Source organism: Elephas maximus, chromosome 23 (genome assembly GCF_024166365.1).
Source record: "Elephas maximus indicus isolate mEleMax1 chromosome 23, mEleMax1 primary haplotype, whole genome shotgun sequence".
NCBI lineage: Eukaryota > Metazoa > Chordata > Mammalia > Proboscidea > Elephantidae > Elephas > Elephas maximus.
This window is the reverse complement of record NC_064841.1, coordinates 76,032,095-76,050,067: the sequence shown is the minus strand read 5'-3', so window position 1 is coordinate 76,050,067 and position 17,973 is coordinate 76,032,095. Positions and strand designations below refer to the sequence as shown.

Here is a 17,973-nt window from a genome sequence, read left to right as displayed (position 1 = left end):
ATGTTACAAATAATTATAATCTATATAAGAATAAATTAATAAATTGTCATAATTTATTCTTTAAGTTTCTGTGAAAAGTTTTGGAAATTTATAATACCTTTATTTATTTACATAAGTATCTATCCATGCATCGATTTATCTATCTTACAAACCTGTCCATCCATCCACCCACCCACCCACCCGCCCACACATCCACCCACCCACCCATCCACCCACCCACCCACCCACACGCCCACCCCCTCCCTCCCACCCATCCATCCATCCACCGTCCCACCCATCTGTCCATCCATCCATCCATCTTCCTTTCAGTTCCTTTGAAATCAGTGTTCTTTCTCTTAGTTTTCGAAAACCAGAGTTTAAAAGCCTTCCATTTAGAAAAAAAGGTTGTTTTAGAATTCTTTATCAATAATATTTTTAAAAGCTTTTTTTAAAAATATGCATTGAGAACATGATCACAAATTTCTTGAAAATTCAAGGTAATTGTGGGATGAAGTTTTTGCCTGAAATCTACCATCTTATTGCATTTTGTGTGGGTTTTGTGAGATGATTTTGAACAGAGTAGACAACCCTAATAATGAAAGTCTAATTTCTAATCAACAGGGGCAAATGGGCTTAAGTTTTCAAGGACCAAAGGGTGACAAGGTGAGTTCACATTGCTTTGGAGGGTTCTCGTGATTAAAATCACACAGTTCTAAACATGATAGAGTTTTCACTTTGGCATCCACTTTTGGACCCTGATAATCATAGTTACTCTTCTTTGCATGTTCTTTAGTTTGTTAGCATTTTTCTTTAAATGCACAGCTCGGATTTAGTGAAGTGCTGTAGGTGTGACCCTGAAGCGCTGTTGGCTCAGTGGTGGAATTCTCGCCTTCCACGTGGGAGACCTGGGTTTGATTCCCAGCCAGAGCACCTCGTGCAGAGCCACCGCCCATCCGTCAGTGGAGATGTGCATGTTGTTATGATGCTGAACAGGCTTCAGAGGAGCTTCTAGACTAAGACGGGCTAGGGAGAAAGGCCTGGCGATCTGCTTCAGAAAAGCAGCCAGTGAAAACCATACGGATCGCAGTGGCTCAGTTGTTGTGTGTGGGGTCACCATGAGTGGGGGCCAACTCAGCCGCAGCCAGCAATAACAACAATAGGTGTGATCTTACCAACAGAAAATACAATGAGGCTATTGATTATACTGATCTGTACACTGAGTTTACTCAAAATATTCTTAAGCAGTGATAAAGCCAGGCCTAGAATTTATTATAGGAGAGTCAAAATTAAGACTTGTATGTTAATAGCATAACTATATCAAACCCTGCAATGAAGAAGGCCATCATAATGAGAACTAGGATATAACATAATTGGCAGTTGGCTTCTCTCTTAGGTATCTACTGCTGCTATAACAGAAATACCAAAAGTGAATGGCTTTGACAAACAGAAATTTATTCTCTCACAGTGTAGGAGGCTAGAAGTCTGAATTCAGAGTGCCGGCTCCAGGAGAAGGCTTTCTCTCTCTGTCGGCTCTGGGGGAACGGCCTTGTCTTCTTTCGACATCTGTTGCCCAGTGTTCCTTGGAGATCTCCATTTGTCTTGGCGTCATCTTTCCCTGGGAATAGGAGGTTCTCAGCACAGGGACCCTGGGTCCAAAGGATGTGCTCTTCTCCTGGCTTTTCTTTCTTTGTGGTAGTGAGGGCCCCCTCCTCTCTGCTCACTCTTCTCTCCTTTTATCTCTTGTAAGATAAAAGGTGTCACTCAAGCAAGGGCGTGACTTGAGTAACAGTGTGACTTGAGTAATGGTGTGACTTGAGTAACAGTGTGACTTGAGTAACGGTGTGACTTGAGTAACGGTGGGACTTGAGTAATGGTGTGACTTGAGTAACAGTGTGACTTGATTAAGGGTGTGACTTGACTTGTGTAACTGTGATTTCAGTAAGGCAGTGACTTGAGTAACAGTGTGACTTGAGTAACAGTATAACTTGTGCCTCATTAACACATACAGATTTAGGATTTACAACACATACAATGGAGGATAATTACACAGTACCACAAAATGGAGGACAATTACATTAGATCACAAAATGGAGGACAGTTACATAATACTGGGAATCATGGCCTAACCAAGTTGACACGTATTTTTTGGGGACACAGTTCAAGCTATGACAGCTCCCATCCTCCACCCAGCCTTTCTTCTCAAACGGGTAGGTCAAAGTCCTTACGGTCGTGCCATGAACCATGGCAAGATAGAGGACACTGACTGGACTAGGCAACCTCACCTTAGAAAGAAGGAAGGCAAGGCGTGGGTCTCTGATCCTCTGGTGTTCTCGGCACCCATTGCTCTGGGTCAGACCAATGAAATGGGCCTTCACTAAGTGGACCATTCTTAGAATTGCAGCCACGCAGGACCCAGGTTCATCTCCATTGATACTAAGGTAATGTAGATGATCACCACCAGGTGGCGCCAAGTGCAACTGGGACCTGAACAGGTTCTAATAGTGCAGTTGACTGGCCGCTGTCTCTCACTCCCCAGTTTTTGGCCGAGTCTTATCATAAACTTCACAATAAGTAAATATGCAGTGTTTTAAAATAGAAAATTTTGGACCTCACTCATGCTATAGCTGGATTTCACTGTACTTCTAATTTTAACCGGCAGTTAGAGTGCCTGATATAGAAAATCTTTTTGTCCTTGGTTTATCTAAAAATACCCTTTTTCTCCCCAAGCTCTTATTAGGCAGTTTTTGTCCCTTTCTTCCAGGCCATCAGAATACGAGAGCACAGCATGCATGTTTATATATGTACCTACATCCTATAGACACTCAGATTCCACCCTTCCTCCGTCTCGGTCTGACTCCCGAGAGTTGAAAGACTGCCCTGACTTTAATGTTTTGTGTGCCATCTTCCTGCTGAAATTTATTTTTCTGCAGAGGCAAGGATCGATTAGAATAGCGAATAATTACATTTAAAAAATAGCAGTTTTATTTTAGGCTTTTTCCTCCTCTGCATTTTCCTTCTCTGTGTAATTATTTCTATGGCTAATTAATGTCCAACGTTGGTGTCAACAGGGTGAGCAAGGGGTCAGTGGACCTCCAGGAGTACCAGGTCAAGCTCAAGTAAAAGAAAAAGGAGACTTTGCTACTAAGGGAGAAAAGGTACGAGAGGATTTTTTTTTTTCCAGTGAATGCTGGATTTCTAACTTGGAAAAAGCTCTGAAGGACCAAAATGAGCCAAGTCAAAATTCAGGTCCCCGCCACATTCAACCACGGCCTAGAAAACAGATGGGGCGACTATTCGTCCCCGTGAAATATGAGCATCTTTAAGATGGTTCGAGACTGGCTCACCTAAGGTCTTCTTAAAAAAAAAAGCAACAATGAAATGTATTCAAATTTGGGGATGGGCCTCTGTGAGCAGGAAGGAGACAAGCTGGAGGCTGGAAGAGAAGTTAGAGACTGCAGGAATCGAGCATAATTCACTCTGACTTTCTCAGACCCATGGAGCCCTGGTGGCGCAATAGTTAAGAACTGGGCTGCTAACCAAAAGGTTGGCAGCTTGAATCCACCAGCTGCTCCTTGGAAACCCTCTGGGGCAGTTCTGTTCTGTCCTATAGGGTCGCTGTGAGTCGAAATTGACTTGATGGCAACCAATGGGTTTTGTTAAACCCATAGCCTAGTCAGTGCTAGGAAGTGTAATATAAAATTAGTATGAATTTGTTAGTTTTTTCCTCCCTTTTCATGTGGAATCTAGCATATGAAGAAATTGATACAGCTGTTAGACAGTACTGACCTTTTTTTTTAATTCTTAAAGGGTCAAAAAGGTGAACCTGGATTTCAGGTAAGTACTAAATTCTTGTTTATTATTTTTATGAAAGACCATAAAGTATTAGACTTAATTTAGAACCTTATTTTACCTTATATATAATACTTACCTAATTTAATATTTTACCTAAATATGCTAATGTACCTAACTCATTCTCTTTTGTCCTTTTTAAGGGCATGCCAGGGGCCGGAGAGAAGGGTGAACCCGGGAAACCCGGCCCACGAGTAAGTGCTTTCAGAAACCCTTTTAGTGCTTATTGCAAAATAATTTTTCTCTCATTCCTAGGATTGAGTGTTTGTGGAAACCTAAGACTGGCAAGGTGTCTGGGGTCTTCTAGTTTATCCCTTTGACCCCTAGGAAAGGCTTCCGGTATATCCCTTTCGCTTTCAGGAAGGCTTTTCTGAAAACTTTGTTAGCAAAAATACAAAGAGCTGTATCATCCTTTGAGGAGCCCTGGTGGTGCAGTGGTTAAGAGCTTGGCTGCCAACCAAAAGGTTAGCAGTTCCAGTCCGCCAGCCTCTTCTTGGAAACCCTATGGGGTAGTTCTACTGTGTCCTGTAGGGTTGCTATAAGTCGGAGTTGACTTGACAGCAAGGTTTTTTTGTTTGTTTGTTTTTTTAATCATCCTTTGAAAGGAGTCCTTGAGTGGTGTGAATGGTTGACTCCCTTGGCTGTTAACTGAAAGGCTGGTGGTTTGAGGCCACCCAGAGGCACCTTGGAAGAAAGGTCTGGCAGTCTACTTTGGAAAACTCAGCCATTGAAAACACTGTGGAGCACAGCTCTACTTTGACACACCTGGCACAATGGCAACTACCATTTGAAAGACCTGCTGGGAAGGCTTAGGCCTTTTAGTATTCAAATGACCCCACCTTGAAGACGAGGCCCCTGTAATGTGAGAAGGAGGCTCTTTGCAGCCCCTGTCCACCGGCCATGGACCCTCGAGTAGAGAACCCATTGGACTAGGTCACCAGCAGTTGGCTTGCCTTTGCTGCTGCCCTCCCTGTGGCTGCCAGTGCCAGCGCTGAGACCCCACCCAGAAAATGGGACCTTGTTTCCACAGCCCTGAGCACAAGACGCTAAGCAGCTTCTCAGTTTATGAACAGTGGTGACATGAGAAGTACCCAGTTGCCTGAGACAGTTATGGGTTCTACCCTGACATAGGAGGGCAGGGGTAGTTCAGAGGAAGAACTCTTGTGTTTTGTGTGGGAGACGTGGGTTTGATTCCCAGTCAGTGCACCTCAAGTGCAGCCACTACCCGTGTCAGCGGAGGCTTGCATGTTGCCATGATGGTGAACAGGTTTCTGCAGAGTTCCCAGATCAAGACAGACTAGGAAGAAAGGCCGGGTGATCTACGTCCAAAAACCAGTCAGTGGAGTCTTGTGGATCACAAGGGCCCAGTCCTGTTGTCCATGGGATCGCCGTAAGTTGGGGGCCAACTCGCAGCAGTTAACAGCAGCAGCCCCGAAATAACACGTGGAAACCTTTACGAAAACGAATCATTTGCTTCCTAGCTACCAAATTCAGATTGGCCAGTGGGAACCTTTCTCTGTTAGCTATGTTGCCGTAATGTTAGAGAGATCTTAGAAGATTTTGTGACTGAGACGTCCTCTTGTATTGTAACTTTTTTTATAGTCATTCGCTGTATAAAGTAGTCTGTATTATTATTGGAGAATTGCCGGATTAGTAGAGTCCTTTTTTACCTTGCTTGTGATTTTTTGAGAAAGATGACATGTTACCTTATGTATGAACCATAGCCTTGGCGCTACAGCGTATTTGTTATTATTACTCACTAAATAACAATGGTTAAATCTTTACAGGGAAAACCTGGAAAGGATGGTGAAAAAGGAGAAAAAGGGAGTGCAGTAAGTATTTCTCTGCACTTTTTGAAAGCAATCAAAACTGTTCCCTTACCTAGCATGTGATTGTCATTGCTTCTCGCTCTGTTCCGATCTAGGGCTTTCCCGGTGATTCAGGGTTCCCTGGACTTCCTGGCCAAGAGGGTTTAAAGGTAAATGGTGACACTCTATTGAGTTTTTACCTTCATGTTTCACTTCGATTTGGAAGTTTGCTCATATATTCCTAGAATAAGGGATATGGGCTCCAGGAAAAATAATATTTGTGCTGTATATGAATAAAAAAGGAAACTAACCCCCTTATTTGTATGTGAATTTTTAAAAGCAAAAATACACAGCTTTCCACTCTTTCATGTTTTTATGTCTTTATTTATAGTAGGTAATTTTTCCCTGATTATAAAACAACAGGAAATGCACAAAGATATAAGAAAGTAAAGCCTATCTATTATTCTATTATCCACTCAGAAATGGCCACTTAACATTTGTCTCTAATGCAAATTTGGACAATTTTATACCTAAGACCTCAAAATTATTTCTATAAGAAAATATACTTAGAAATCATAAGTGTTCATGTAATTTTATCTCATTTCTTTGTTATCCCATTAAGAAACCCCATATATTGGTTCAGCTTCTGTAAAAACTGATTCTATTACGGTCCTCGGAGGGAGCACGCAACCGACAGAGCAAATACTGTGAGCTCTTTTGTGAAATGATTAATTAGCCTCAAATTTATGGTTTGTGGAAATTTTTGTTTCCATGTATAAAAAACGAAATGTTCATTTTTGTCTGAAGAGTCACAGAGCCCTTCAAACTAATCACGCCTGAGAATACTAAGGAGAAGAAAATGATTTTTAAGCCTACGGTGTGAAAAGTCTTCGGTTTTCCAGAAAAAGAAAAAAGTAACCCTGCTTTCAGCAGGACAGTCTGTATAGTAAAAATATACAAATAAAACTATATTTTCTTTTGTAGGGAGACAAAGGCGAGGCCGGTCCTCCAGGCCCACCTGGAATTGTGAGTAATGCTTGTTGTTCTCTGAGAGCTTTGGAAATGAAGGAGATAAGGAAGACACGCTACATTGTTACGTGTTGTGTCCTGGACTCTGCAGCTTTCTCTAGAGCTACATTTTTATGTAAAGGAGACGCATAGGATTTGAAATAATCTTTTTATGTTTTGTATTGCCCACAGTTTGATATCTACTTTTTTAATTATTTTTTAATCTTTTCTGGAGATCCTTAAATCACTGAAAGTAAAAAGTTTTGTATATAGATAAGACTACTAGCAACACATTTTTAAACCTTTTTTTTCCTTAATGGTCCCTTAAAGAAAATTTTCATAAGAGAAACAAACCGTCCGTAGTTTGACTATCCCAGTAAACCAGTTTTTATTTTTTGTAAATATGTTCGATCAATGCATGCAACGTTTTTTTCTTTTTAAAAATAAGCGTTCTCATTTTTTGCAAATGATATTCCTAGTAGTCAATTTTGCCTCAAATCCTTTTTGAAACAATGAAAATGCGACCATCCTTTGCTGACATCCTTTCACTGATACAGATAACGTATGGTGGTGAATAAGTTTGTGTACGTTGACTTTTTTTCCTGTGTGTATCCAAGCCGGAAGATTTGGATAATTTTTCTCCTTGAGTTACATATCCAAGAATCGGATTATTGGATCCAAGTTCTGAACCTTCTTGCTGCTTTTAATACTTCCCCGTATCAGTGTGATTTCCTGTTCTGTACCTGTGACGCCAGCAGCAGCCTTTGAATATCCTGTTTTTCCCTTTATCTCTTCAGCACAGACTGCTAGTATTTTAATAATATTTGCTAATTTAATTGATACAAAGGAATTCAGTTTTAAAGACCCGTTGGGCAACACGGGATATTTGACATCCTTTTCCTTGAATTCAGTGATTTGGAATCTGAGTGAACTAGTTTATTACTTGCTAATGAAACCAACAATGCCTGCTTCTTGCTCTCTATCTCTTTGACTTTAAAAAAGCTCAATTTTGGCCACTAAAAAAAAAAAAAGGCAATAGAGCCTCTTCCAATAAAAACTCCTGAGCATTCCTATTACATATTGGCCGAGGCAACTTAAGGGAGTTTCTCTGAAAAATACCCTGTAAAGTAGAATATTCATCTCATGGCTTATATGTTCATTTAACAGCTCCAGACCTCACAAACTGCGAAATTAATATTCTTGTAACTTTAACCCACTGGAGTGCTGTGAGAAATGCTACCAGACAAATTAGTATAAAAGGAAGCGCAACTGCCTGGCAGATTTCTCTGCCGAGACGGGACTGCATGATCCTCACTGGCTGTGTTTTGGAGACTCTTCTTCTTTCTTTTTATTTTCGCACTTCTTGAAATAATTACAGGATGGTTGCGTTTCTTCCTCTGTACTGCTCTGCACCTTCCAGGCACTCCCGTGCCAGGTGGCGATCTTCTTCTCTTCTTCTATTTAGGTTATAGGCACAGGTCCCCTGGGAGAAAAAGGAGAAAGGGGCTTCCCAGGAGCTCCAGGGTTAAGAGGAGAGCAAGGCCCAAAAGGTGAGCTCCTCCCTCTCTCCCTCCCTCTCCCCTCCTTCTCTCCCTCCCTCTCTCCTTCCCTCTTTCCCTCCCTTCAACATCTCTCTTTTCCTTCATCTCTCCCTCCATCCCTTTCCCCTCTCTCTCTCCCTTCCTCCCTCCTCCTCCCTCTCCCCTCCTTCCTTCCCTCCATCCCTTCCTCCCTCCCTCTCCCCTGTCTTTCTTCCTCCTTCCCTCCTCCCTTCCCTCCCTTCCTCTCTTCCCTCCTTCACTTCTTTTCTCCCTCTCTCCCTCTCCCCTCCTTCCCTCTCCCTTCTCTCACCCTCCCTCTCTTCCTTCCTTCACTTCTTTTCTCCCTCCCTCCCTCTCCCTTCTCTCTCCCTCTCTCGCTCTCGCTCTCCCCTCCCCCCTCCCTTCTCTCTGCCTCTCCCCTCCCTCCCTCCCTCTCCCTGCTGTCTCCCTCTCCCCTCCTTCTCTCCCTCCCTCTCTCCTTCCCTTTTTCCCTCCCTCTCAACATCTCTCCTTTCCTTCATCTCTCCCTCCCTCCCTCTCCCCTCTCTCTCTTCCTTACTCCCTCCTCCTCTCTCTCCCCTCCTTTCTTCCCTCCATCCCTCCCTCCCTCTCCCCTGCCTTTCTCCCTCCTTCCCTCTCTCCCTCCCTCCCTTCCTTCACTTCTTTTCTCCCTCTCCCCTCCTTCCCTCTCCCTTCTCTCTCCCTCTCCCCTCCTTCCCTCTCCCTTCTCTCTCCCTCTCTCTCTCTCCCCTCTCTCCTTCCCCTTTCTCTCTCCCTGTTATTCCTTCCCTCCCTTCCTCTGTTCCTCCCTCCTTCTCTGGGGCAGTTCTACTCTGTCCTGTAGTGTCCTCCCTATGAGTTGGAATCCACTCCACAGCAGCAGCTATTCTCAGTGTGCCCAACTCTCTCTTTCTCTTTTAAGGTTTCCCAGGAATACAAGGTCTGCCAGGTCCTCCAGGTAAGAATCCTTAACTGCTTTCTGTAGACTATTTGTACAGCTTCTCTGTGGTTTGTATTTTGAACGTGTTTATAATCTTGTACATTAGATAACTGTATGTAATAGCTAGCGGTATTATTACACATTTCTCTAGTTATAAAAGCAAGATGTATTGATAAGTATTTAAATGGTATTTCACAAGTTATCAATTAACATGTAATTCATAAACATGTACATCATGGGCAACACGCTTTATCTCTCATTAAGTCAAAACTGCTCTTGAGGTCTCCATTATCTCAGACTCATCTTACCTTTTGAACTTCTTTTTCAGTTGCTCCCACAGAAAACTTCTTCCGTCTTTCCACGGACCCCCTGTCCCTCCCATAGACATATTTGTTCAGCCTCAGTGTCTTTGCTAACAGCTTTCCCTCTCAAGACCAGGCTCGGCATGACGCCAGTGCTCACTGCTAGCGTCAGCTCTGTCCTTGCTCTTTTCTGGAATCTTCCGTCGTTCCGTGTGTATTTAGTCGTTCCGCGTGTATTTAGTCGTTCCGTGTGTATTTAGTCGTTCCGTGTGTATTTAGTCGTTCCACATGTGTTTAGTCGTTCCACATGTGTTTACTCTATAACTGTTGCACACATGCCAGTTATGCGTTTTCTAATAGGTTCCATATTTCAGAGGCTAGGGGATTACACACACCCCCACACACGTGTGTGTGCACGTGAGTGTGTGTGTATACTCTTCCTTCCAGCTCCTAGAGCTGATACAGCGCACAATCTGATATAAACTCTCATGTGCCTGACAGCTGCCTGCTCCAAGTTCTTAAGCTTAAGTTCGGTCAGAGGCCCTTTTTTCCTGAGCAGACAACAGTCTCCCCCTCCCATCGTCTATCCCAATAATGGCTGGGGGCACAGTTCTTAAGAGCTATGACTGCTAACCAAAGGGTTGGCAGTTCAAATCTACCAGCTGCTCCTTGGAAACCCTACGGGGCAGTTCTACTCTGTCCAACAGGGTCACTATGAGTCGGAGTAGACTCGATGGCAATGTTTTTTTTGTTTTGTTTTGTTTCTTTAGTGGCTCAGATCAGGCCTTTCATCTGCTCCTAATTTCCCTTCTGTCTGCTAAAGCTTCTCTGTCTACCTTAGGTGGGTCTATCCCTTTTTTTCCTGTTCAACACTTTCTAATCTTTGATTTTAAAAACTACTGGCCTTTCTGTCCTCCTAGTGGTCATGCCCCTTCATGTTTCTTCTTCTTAGTCCATGCCATATTTACTTTCTACAACTACTTTTCTAACTCAGCGTCTTAACCCATATTTTTTTTAACAAACTTTTATCAAAATTGGACTATCTAGAGGCTTCTCCCTTGCCCAGACCACTGTTTTCTATCCAGACCAGCTTTTCCGCATCCTCCACTTTCCTCAGCCCGTGACCTGGGCTCGATTCCTGAGGCAGTGAATTGTGGGGCTGTTCTCCAGTCTGTTTAATCCTTCCATTCTTCTCTCCATTAGAGGCGCTTTCTCGTCTCACCTACCACTGACTGGGGCCCTGACTATTTGGCTAAAGCCCATATGGGCGGCCTTCAGTTGTTTTTATTGGCTTCAGCACATTGTGCTATGGAATTTAGCCATTTTAATCTTTCTTACCAAAAATTCAGGCGAAATGCTTTAGTATCTGCTCATCTTTCCCCAGAACTCCTGCCTTTTAACTTCCTTCACCTCATTGTAAATGTTTTTACTGTTTGTTATTCACGTCGTATTCCCTCGTTTGTCCTTTTTTTCATATTTTCCTTCTTCACAGCCAAATGCTGCCTCCAGATTTTGCCTCTTTCCTCACTAGAATAGCAGTCTTTTTTTTTTTTTTTTGTGGCTTCCTGAACTGTTATTCTGTCAAAAATTATATGAAAAAATCTTCTCAGTTGTCAGAGGAACGTATTATCTGACCCCTTTAAGTTTTATAGTTGCTAAACCTACTAAAAGTTACCGATTAACACGTAATTAATAAACATGTGTATCATGGGTGGCGCCTTTTATCTCTCTCTTAAGTCTTTAGTGTTTACATATTCAGATCTAGATTGCTACCCTTGACTTTGAACCTTTTCACAGTACCATTTCATTTGCTCTTAACCTCATTTTTCTCCTGTTTCCTCCAGATTGTCCCTTTGCCTCATCTCCACTTTGGCTTTTAGCGACATACTTGCTGCCCTTATTCGCTAAGTAGAAGTGGAGTACACCCGCTACAACCTTTCTGTTCATACCTTGGGAGCACTGTTTCCACTGAAAGAAATCCACAGATTTTAGTGTTTACACATTTTTTTTTCCTTCAATTTGTAGGAAACATTTGACTGTCAGCATTTGTGTCACAAGACACTTGCCAATTTACTTTTACTCATCCAAGACCGTTCCACATTCCCTGATAGTCTGCTAGTCATCTTACCTTGAACAGGGTTAAGCTGTAGATTTTAAACTTTGAGTTATGATCATTTACTGAGGATTTTGTTCTGGTTTAAGGCTTTCCTGTACCAGGGCAGCCTGGTGCTCCAGGCGTCCCAGGTGAAAGAGGAGAAAAAGGTGACCAGGGATTTCCAGGTGTGTCTTTACCTGGACCAAGTGGAAGGGATGGACTCCAAGGCCTTCCCGGGCCCCCCGGACCTCCTGGCCAGCCAGGCCACACAAGTAAGTTCTACTGCGATTGTTTTTTGGGGTGTCTGTCTTGGTCTGTTTTCTCCAGAGGAGCAAAACCCGTGAAGCATATACAGACGTACAGAGAGAGATTTATGGTACTTTAAGGAAATGGCTTACTCAGTTGGGCCTGGCAAGTCTCAAATCTTTGTGTTCGGTGACTGGGGACCCCGTTGGCTCACAGGGTTGAAGGGGCTGCAGAATCCAAAATCTGCAGGTCAGGTGGCAGGCTGGAGACTTCTGCAGGCTTATGTCCCGAGAACCAGAGTCAAGTCAGAGAACAGTGCAGGGTCGAGAGAGAGAGAGAGAGAAAGAGAGAGAGAGAGAGAGAGAGAGCTTTGCCAGAACATCCATTCATACACAGGAGGCAGGCCACACCCCCAAGGAAACACCCCTTTTAACTGATTGGCTGCTCACATCACTTCACAAAATGGAAGATGATTACATAGTATCTGCCAAATCCTTTAGAAATTCAATCCCAGATCAGTTTTTCTCTCTGTGTCTGAGAGAAAATTTTGAGCATCCAATGGGCCTCTGGGTTACTTTTTCTTTCAAAAACCATTTGAGTGCCTACTCAGAGGTCCCTGTTGTTAGTTGTTAGGTACCATTGAGTCAGTTCTGACTCATAGCAACCCTTTGTACCACAGAACAAAACACTGCCTGGTCATGCGCCATCCTCACAACCGTTGCTATGTTTGAGCCCATTGTGGCAGCCACTGTGTCAGTCCATCTCTTTGAGGGTCTTCCTCTTTGGTTATGATCCTCTACTTTACCAACCATGATGTCCCTCTCCAGGGACTGGTCCCTAAGTGGCACAGATGGTTTACTTTTGACTACCAATCTAAAGGTTGGTCATTTGAACTTACCCATTGGCTCTGCCGAAGGAAGACTTGGCAATCTGCTTCTATAAAGACTACAGCCAAGAAAACCTTATGGAGCAGTTCAACTTGGTAACACATGGGGTTGCTATGATTTAGAATGGATTCGATGGCAGTGGGTTTGATTTGGTACTGTGTGCCAAGTACTGTTCTAGGAGCTACGTTGGTGACAAGACTCATTCCAAAAATCCTGTTCTTATGGAGCATGCAGACTAAGGGGAAAGACAGACATAAACAAGTTAAGTAAATTTTATATGGTATTTAGGGGTTGATAAGCACTACAGATAAAAATAAATCAGGGAAAGGGAATATGGAATTCTGACATTGGGGTGAGGTGGGGTCATAGAGTTGTACTTTTAAATAAGGTGCTCAGCAAAAACCTGAAGGAGGTGAGGGAACCATTTTTGGGAAAATCTGGGGAAAGAGCATTCTTTTTGGGTATTTATAATTTAGCCAGCACCAAGACATGAACAAATGTCATAAAGACTAAGAACTTTCCACTGCTGTTAATAGAGTAGAAAGTGTTCACCAAACACATGGTTATATCCACTATCCTAGTTTTCCAGGCTGCCCTTTACAGTTGGTATAAATTAAGTAATTCACAATTACAGAGCATTAAGTGATAATTTACAAACAAAAACTATTTTCATATTTACAGTGTATGCTAAAAGAGGCCTCATCTTAAAAGTAATTGCTGCCTTGGGACCTATCAGTAGCTCATTAACCAGGCACCAGTTAAGCACCTCCAGGTAGATTTTGACATCCCCATTTGGCTGCTATAATCTCCTCCCTATCTGTACATGCTGGTGTAAAAAAATTAGCACAGCGCACTTACAAAAATACCTCCAGGGGGAGGGAGCAAGAATGACTGGCAAACAAACGTAGACTATATATATATATATATTTGGAACCCTGGTGGCACAGTGGTTAAGAGTTCAGGTGCTAACCAAAAGGTCAGCAGTTCGAATCCACCAGCTGCTTCTGGGAAACCCTATGGGGGTAGCTCTCCTCTGTCCTGTATGGTTGCTATGATTTGGCATCGACTTGACCACAATGGGACAATGAAGAGATACAGAATATATACACATACATACATAGATACATACACATACGCACATAAATATATGTATATGTATGTCTGTATATATATATGTATCGAGCCCTGCTGGCACAGTTGTCAAGAGCTTTGCTGATAACGGAAAGGTCTGTAGTTCGAACCCACCCAGCAACTCCTTGGGAAAAAGATCTGGTGATCTGCTTCTGTAAAGATTAAAAAAAAAAAAAAAAGAACAACAAACCAACCACATTGCCCTTGAGTCAATTCCTGGGAGAGACCCTATGGGGCAGTTCTGCTCTGTCACGTGGGGTTGCTATGAATCAAAATCGACTTGATGGTGGCACCCAACAACAAAAAATATATATACATATATGTATAATACTTCTATGTCTCCCAATATTCATGGACTTAGGTTTCTAGAAACAGGCTTATAGGGCTGGGGGAAATACCGGTTCTTTGCAGTCAGGTAATTTAGGGACTGCTCTTCGAAGCATGAAAATTGACTTTGCCTTGTCCAGGACTGTCAGTCTCTGCTGAGCACAGGGCAGAGGATCAAAAAGGAGTTAAGGAGAAACGGAAACCACCGAGCCGGGTGCATAGCGGTGGCTGCCAAGTGGGGATGGCAGATAGTTCTCATCACCTGAGGCGTCCTTACCACCCAGGCTTGTGGGGGAAATGCCCCGAAAAATCAGTGAACCACCAGCAGAAAAAACAAGAAGGCTTTCCCCTCAGCCTACAATTCTCATGCATTTGAAAGTAACTTTTTCCACTGAATTAACGAAACAAGGAGGTTTTTGCCTTGTTTTAAAGATGTTCTTGTTCAGAAGAGCAAAGCCGCCATTGCCCACTTGGTACCTGGATAAAAAGTGGAGAACGCTGGGGCGGGAAAGCTGAATTTGTTACCTCTGGTTGACACCTGTGAGCCAGAGCTGGAAACTGCACAGGCAGACGCAGACCCTGGGCGCCATGATGTTACCGTGATCTTGGGGATGGCCAGTTGACTGCTGGAGCCTCAGTCGTTTTTTCTCTCTGTGATTGTAAGGACACAGAGTAAAGGGAAAGATGGAGAAGCTTGAGCTCAAAGCCATAAATGTTTGGACTAGACTCATGTGAGAGTGCTCCAGGCAGAAAACAGATGTGAAATTGCTCCCTAGTACCAGCGCCAGCTGCTGTTGACTCTGACTTACAGTGACCCCATGTGTGTCAGAGTAGAACTGCACTCCATAGGGTTTCAGATGGCCAGTTTTTTTGGAAGTAGATTGCTAGGCCTTTCTTCCATGGCCTATCTGTGTAGACTTGAACCTCCAGCCTTTTGGTTAGCAGCCAAGCACAATAATAGTTTGCACCACTTGGGGACTCTTAAATTGTTTACTCTGCTGTTTTTCTTAAAAAATATCAGAGAAGAAAGTGTAAACTCTCTAACGGTCTGTCTCTGAAACATAGAACCATATTTTTTTTTAACTAACTTCCTGTCACAGATGGTGTTTGCAGTACTGTTGTTTATTTTCATGCCTCGTTTCATAAATGATGCTGAGAATTGATTATGGATAAACCATTGGAGCCATATTCCCAGGGTAGTCTGCTTGTCTAAAATAATGATTATTTTTCTGGTCATTTGCTTCGGAAAAACAAAGGAATAAATGTGTTCAGGTCTCAGCATCAACTTCATCAAATGTATGGCCCTGGATAATTCACTTAAATCTTTTGAGCCTCAGTTTCTATATCTGTAAATTAGGCTGATGGTTTCCACTTTGCAATATGAAAATGAAAAAATGCATAGGAAAAGGCTTTCTGAACTGAATGGTGCTTTACGATGGTAAAACAGGAAATTGTCAAGTAGCAATGGTGGGTAGTTAACGTGGTAGGTACGCTGGCTGTGTTTTTCACGTTAATACACTAGGATTGTGTTGACGCAAGCTAAAGTTGAATTTCCAGCACTTATCAAAGAGCCTAAAATATTTTGATTTTATAATAGAAGCTGAATTAAGAGGGTGAAAATAACTGATTTCAGTATAGTGGGAATAATTCTATCATTTCTTAAACCAATTTCAGATGGAATTGTGGAATGTCAGCAGGGACCACCAGGTGATCAGGGTCCCCCTGGAAGACCAGGGCAGCCAGGATTGACAGGGGAAGTCGGCGAGAAAGGTAAGAAATTTCAATTTTTTTTTTTAACTGCAGTTGTATACATAAGTGTGATGTACTTCCACATGTCTGCAGGCTGTGGCGTGGGGTTGGAGTGGGCTGGAGGATATTCTTCCTTATATTTGGAACTGCCCTCAAAATCCATTCCTAGAATAATTATCTTCCTGCAGCTCTGTTGGGATAGCTGTGATTTTGAGCTTTTGAGAGACAGGTGTCTGTCATCTGAGAGGGAATAGGAAGGCACAGCTCAGGACACAGTTATTGCTCCTTGCCATTTCCATGGGCTGTGAGGTCAGGCTTCCTGATGAGGATATGGTCAGCAGGTTAAACTCCCAATCAGATCACATATTGTCACGATCTTTCAGTTCCAGTTTGGAGAGTTCTGTTCTCAAAGAACAAAAGTCTTTCCTTCAAGCCAAATCATAAATCTGCCCGTGGAATGGGAATATCCACTCATACCCAAGCCATGTTTACATAATCCGTGTGAGCCATCCTGCTGCTGGTGGGGCAACCAATTTTATCCTTGACTCTGAATTTTGTCTTTAATCTTTTCAAGTGTTTACTGTAACATTGGTACAGGGCGGATATATTAATCTCTTTAGCAATCTTGGAAGCAGAGACGGATTATCATTGCATCAACAACCCTGTATTAGAGTATAATAAATAATACATGTTTCAGTTTTTATATGCTTATTAATAACTGGAGAGTATGAAGCCACTCCAGAATTTCAGCACCAGTGTGTATCATTTCTGCCCTGAGATTGTAAAGAATTTTTGGTCCTCAGAAGTCTGAAACACAAATGCTCCCTGGGAAACAATTTCAGCTAATGTCTTAGAATTTTAGCAGCCACATAAATTGCAGGGTCTTAGATGGCAGTGATCTTAGAAGTCATCAGAGTCCATCTATCATTTGGTTTGAAATGAATTCCTCTAGTTACCAGGTGTTATAGGTACTTTCTCTGATGGGCTGTTCCACATTATGGTCAGAAGGTTCTTCAGACTGAGATCTTATTTACTTATCCCCCAAGTTGCAAGGGAGCCCTGGAAGCGCAGTGGTAAAGAGCTCAGGCTGTTTGTTAACCAAGAGGCTGGCGGTTCAAATCTACTAGCCACTTCTTGGAAACCTTATGGGGACGGTTCTTCTGTGTCCTATAAGGTGAATATGAGTCGGAATTGACTTGATAGCAATGGGTTTGATTTTTTGTTTTAGAATCCCAAAGTCTTCTTTCTTCCCTTTGTCCTCATATTGAAGAACTGTCATCCTACCCAGATAATAGTTTGTTAATGCGTCTCCCTACCCACTGGTAGCCTTGAGAGCAGAAACACCTATAGCGCCCCACAGTGCCCAGGACTTGGCCGAATTCTGTTAGATCCCATTAATGGGGCCCAGTTCTGCCCCTGGAACAGTACAGATGAAAAGTGTGCCTGTGTCAATGTTTCAGTGACATGAAGCAACCTTCGTTGATCCTGTTTCCATTTATGTCAACAGGGCCCATGGGATGGAGCATGTAATACTAGTGCCTGAGGCTGGGAGCAGCCAGTTAGGGAAGGAAGGGAAGGGTCATAAAGACAAACCTCCAGGACACCCTAGTATGGACTGTTTCATACAACCCTTCTGCTGTATATTATGACTGATTTGTGTCTAGAAACTAGATACTTTAACATTTAAGACACAGGTGTATCTAAGACACCATAAAGCTGTCCAGCCTAGTTTGAAAATAAAGACATGTTAGAACTTCCAAAGAAAGGCATTTTCTCTTGGTTTTCTGTCTCCTAGTCTAGTTTCTGGTGTCGAGTCAGGTTATCCGTTTTCTTGGCTTCTTGTTCACATTGACAGCCATCCAGTAACATAGATTTAAAGTCTGGGAGATATATTTATAGTTCACTGAAAAATGCTAAAAGGAGCTCTGGTAGCACAACGGTTAAGAGTTTGGCTACTAACCGATAGGCTGTTCAAACCCACCTAGCAGCCTTTTGGGGGAAAAGACCTGATGATCAGCTTCCATAAAGATTACAGCCTAGAAAACTATAGAGCTGTTCTACCCTGTCACATGGGGTCACTACGAGTGAAAAATCAACTCAACAGTGACTAA

At 42.8% G+C, this 17,973-nt stretch overlaps 1 protein-coding gene across 1 annotated transcript in view; it reads left to right on the top strand.

The window, feature by feature from the left end:
* Positions 1 to 17,973, top strand: part of COL4A1 (collagen type IV alpha 1 chain) — a 172,941-nt gene that overhangs the window by 109,697 nt on the left and 45,271 nt on the right. Inside the window, exons 12-22 of the mRNA XM_049867355.1 lie at positions 601 to 642; positions 3,048 to 3,134; positions 3,787 to 3,813; positions 3,972 to 4,022; positions 5,616 to 5,660; positions 5,753 to 5,806; positions 6,621 to 6,662; positions 8,110 to 8,194; positions 9,108 to 9,143; positions 11,630 to 11,794; positions 15,788 to 15,883. Coding sequence (XP_049723312.1) covers positions 601 to 642; positions 3,048 to 3,134; positions 3,787 to 3,813; positions 3,972 to 4,022; positions 5,616 to 5,660; positions 5,753 to 5,806; positions 6,621 to 6,662; positions 8,110 to 8,194; positions 9,108 to 9,143; positions 11,630 to 11,794; positions 15,788 to 15,883 — 730 coding nt within the window. The remainder of the gene's footprint in view (positions 1 to 600; positions 643 to 3,047; positions 3,135 to 3,786; positions 3,814 to 3,971; positions 4,023 to 5,615; positions 5,661 to 5,752; positions 5,807 to 6,620; positions 6,663 to 8,109; positions 8,195 to 9,107; positions 9,144 to 11,629; positions 11,795 to 15,787; positions 15,884 to 17,973) is intronic.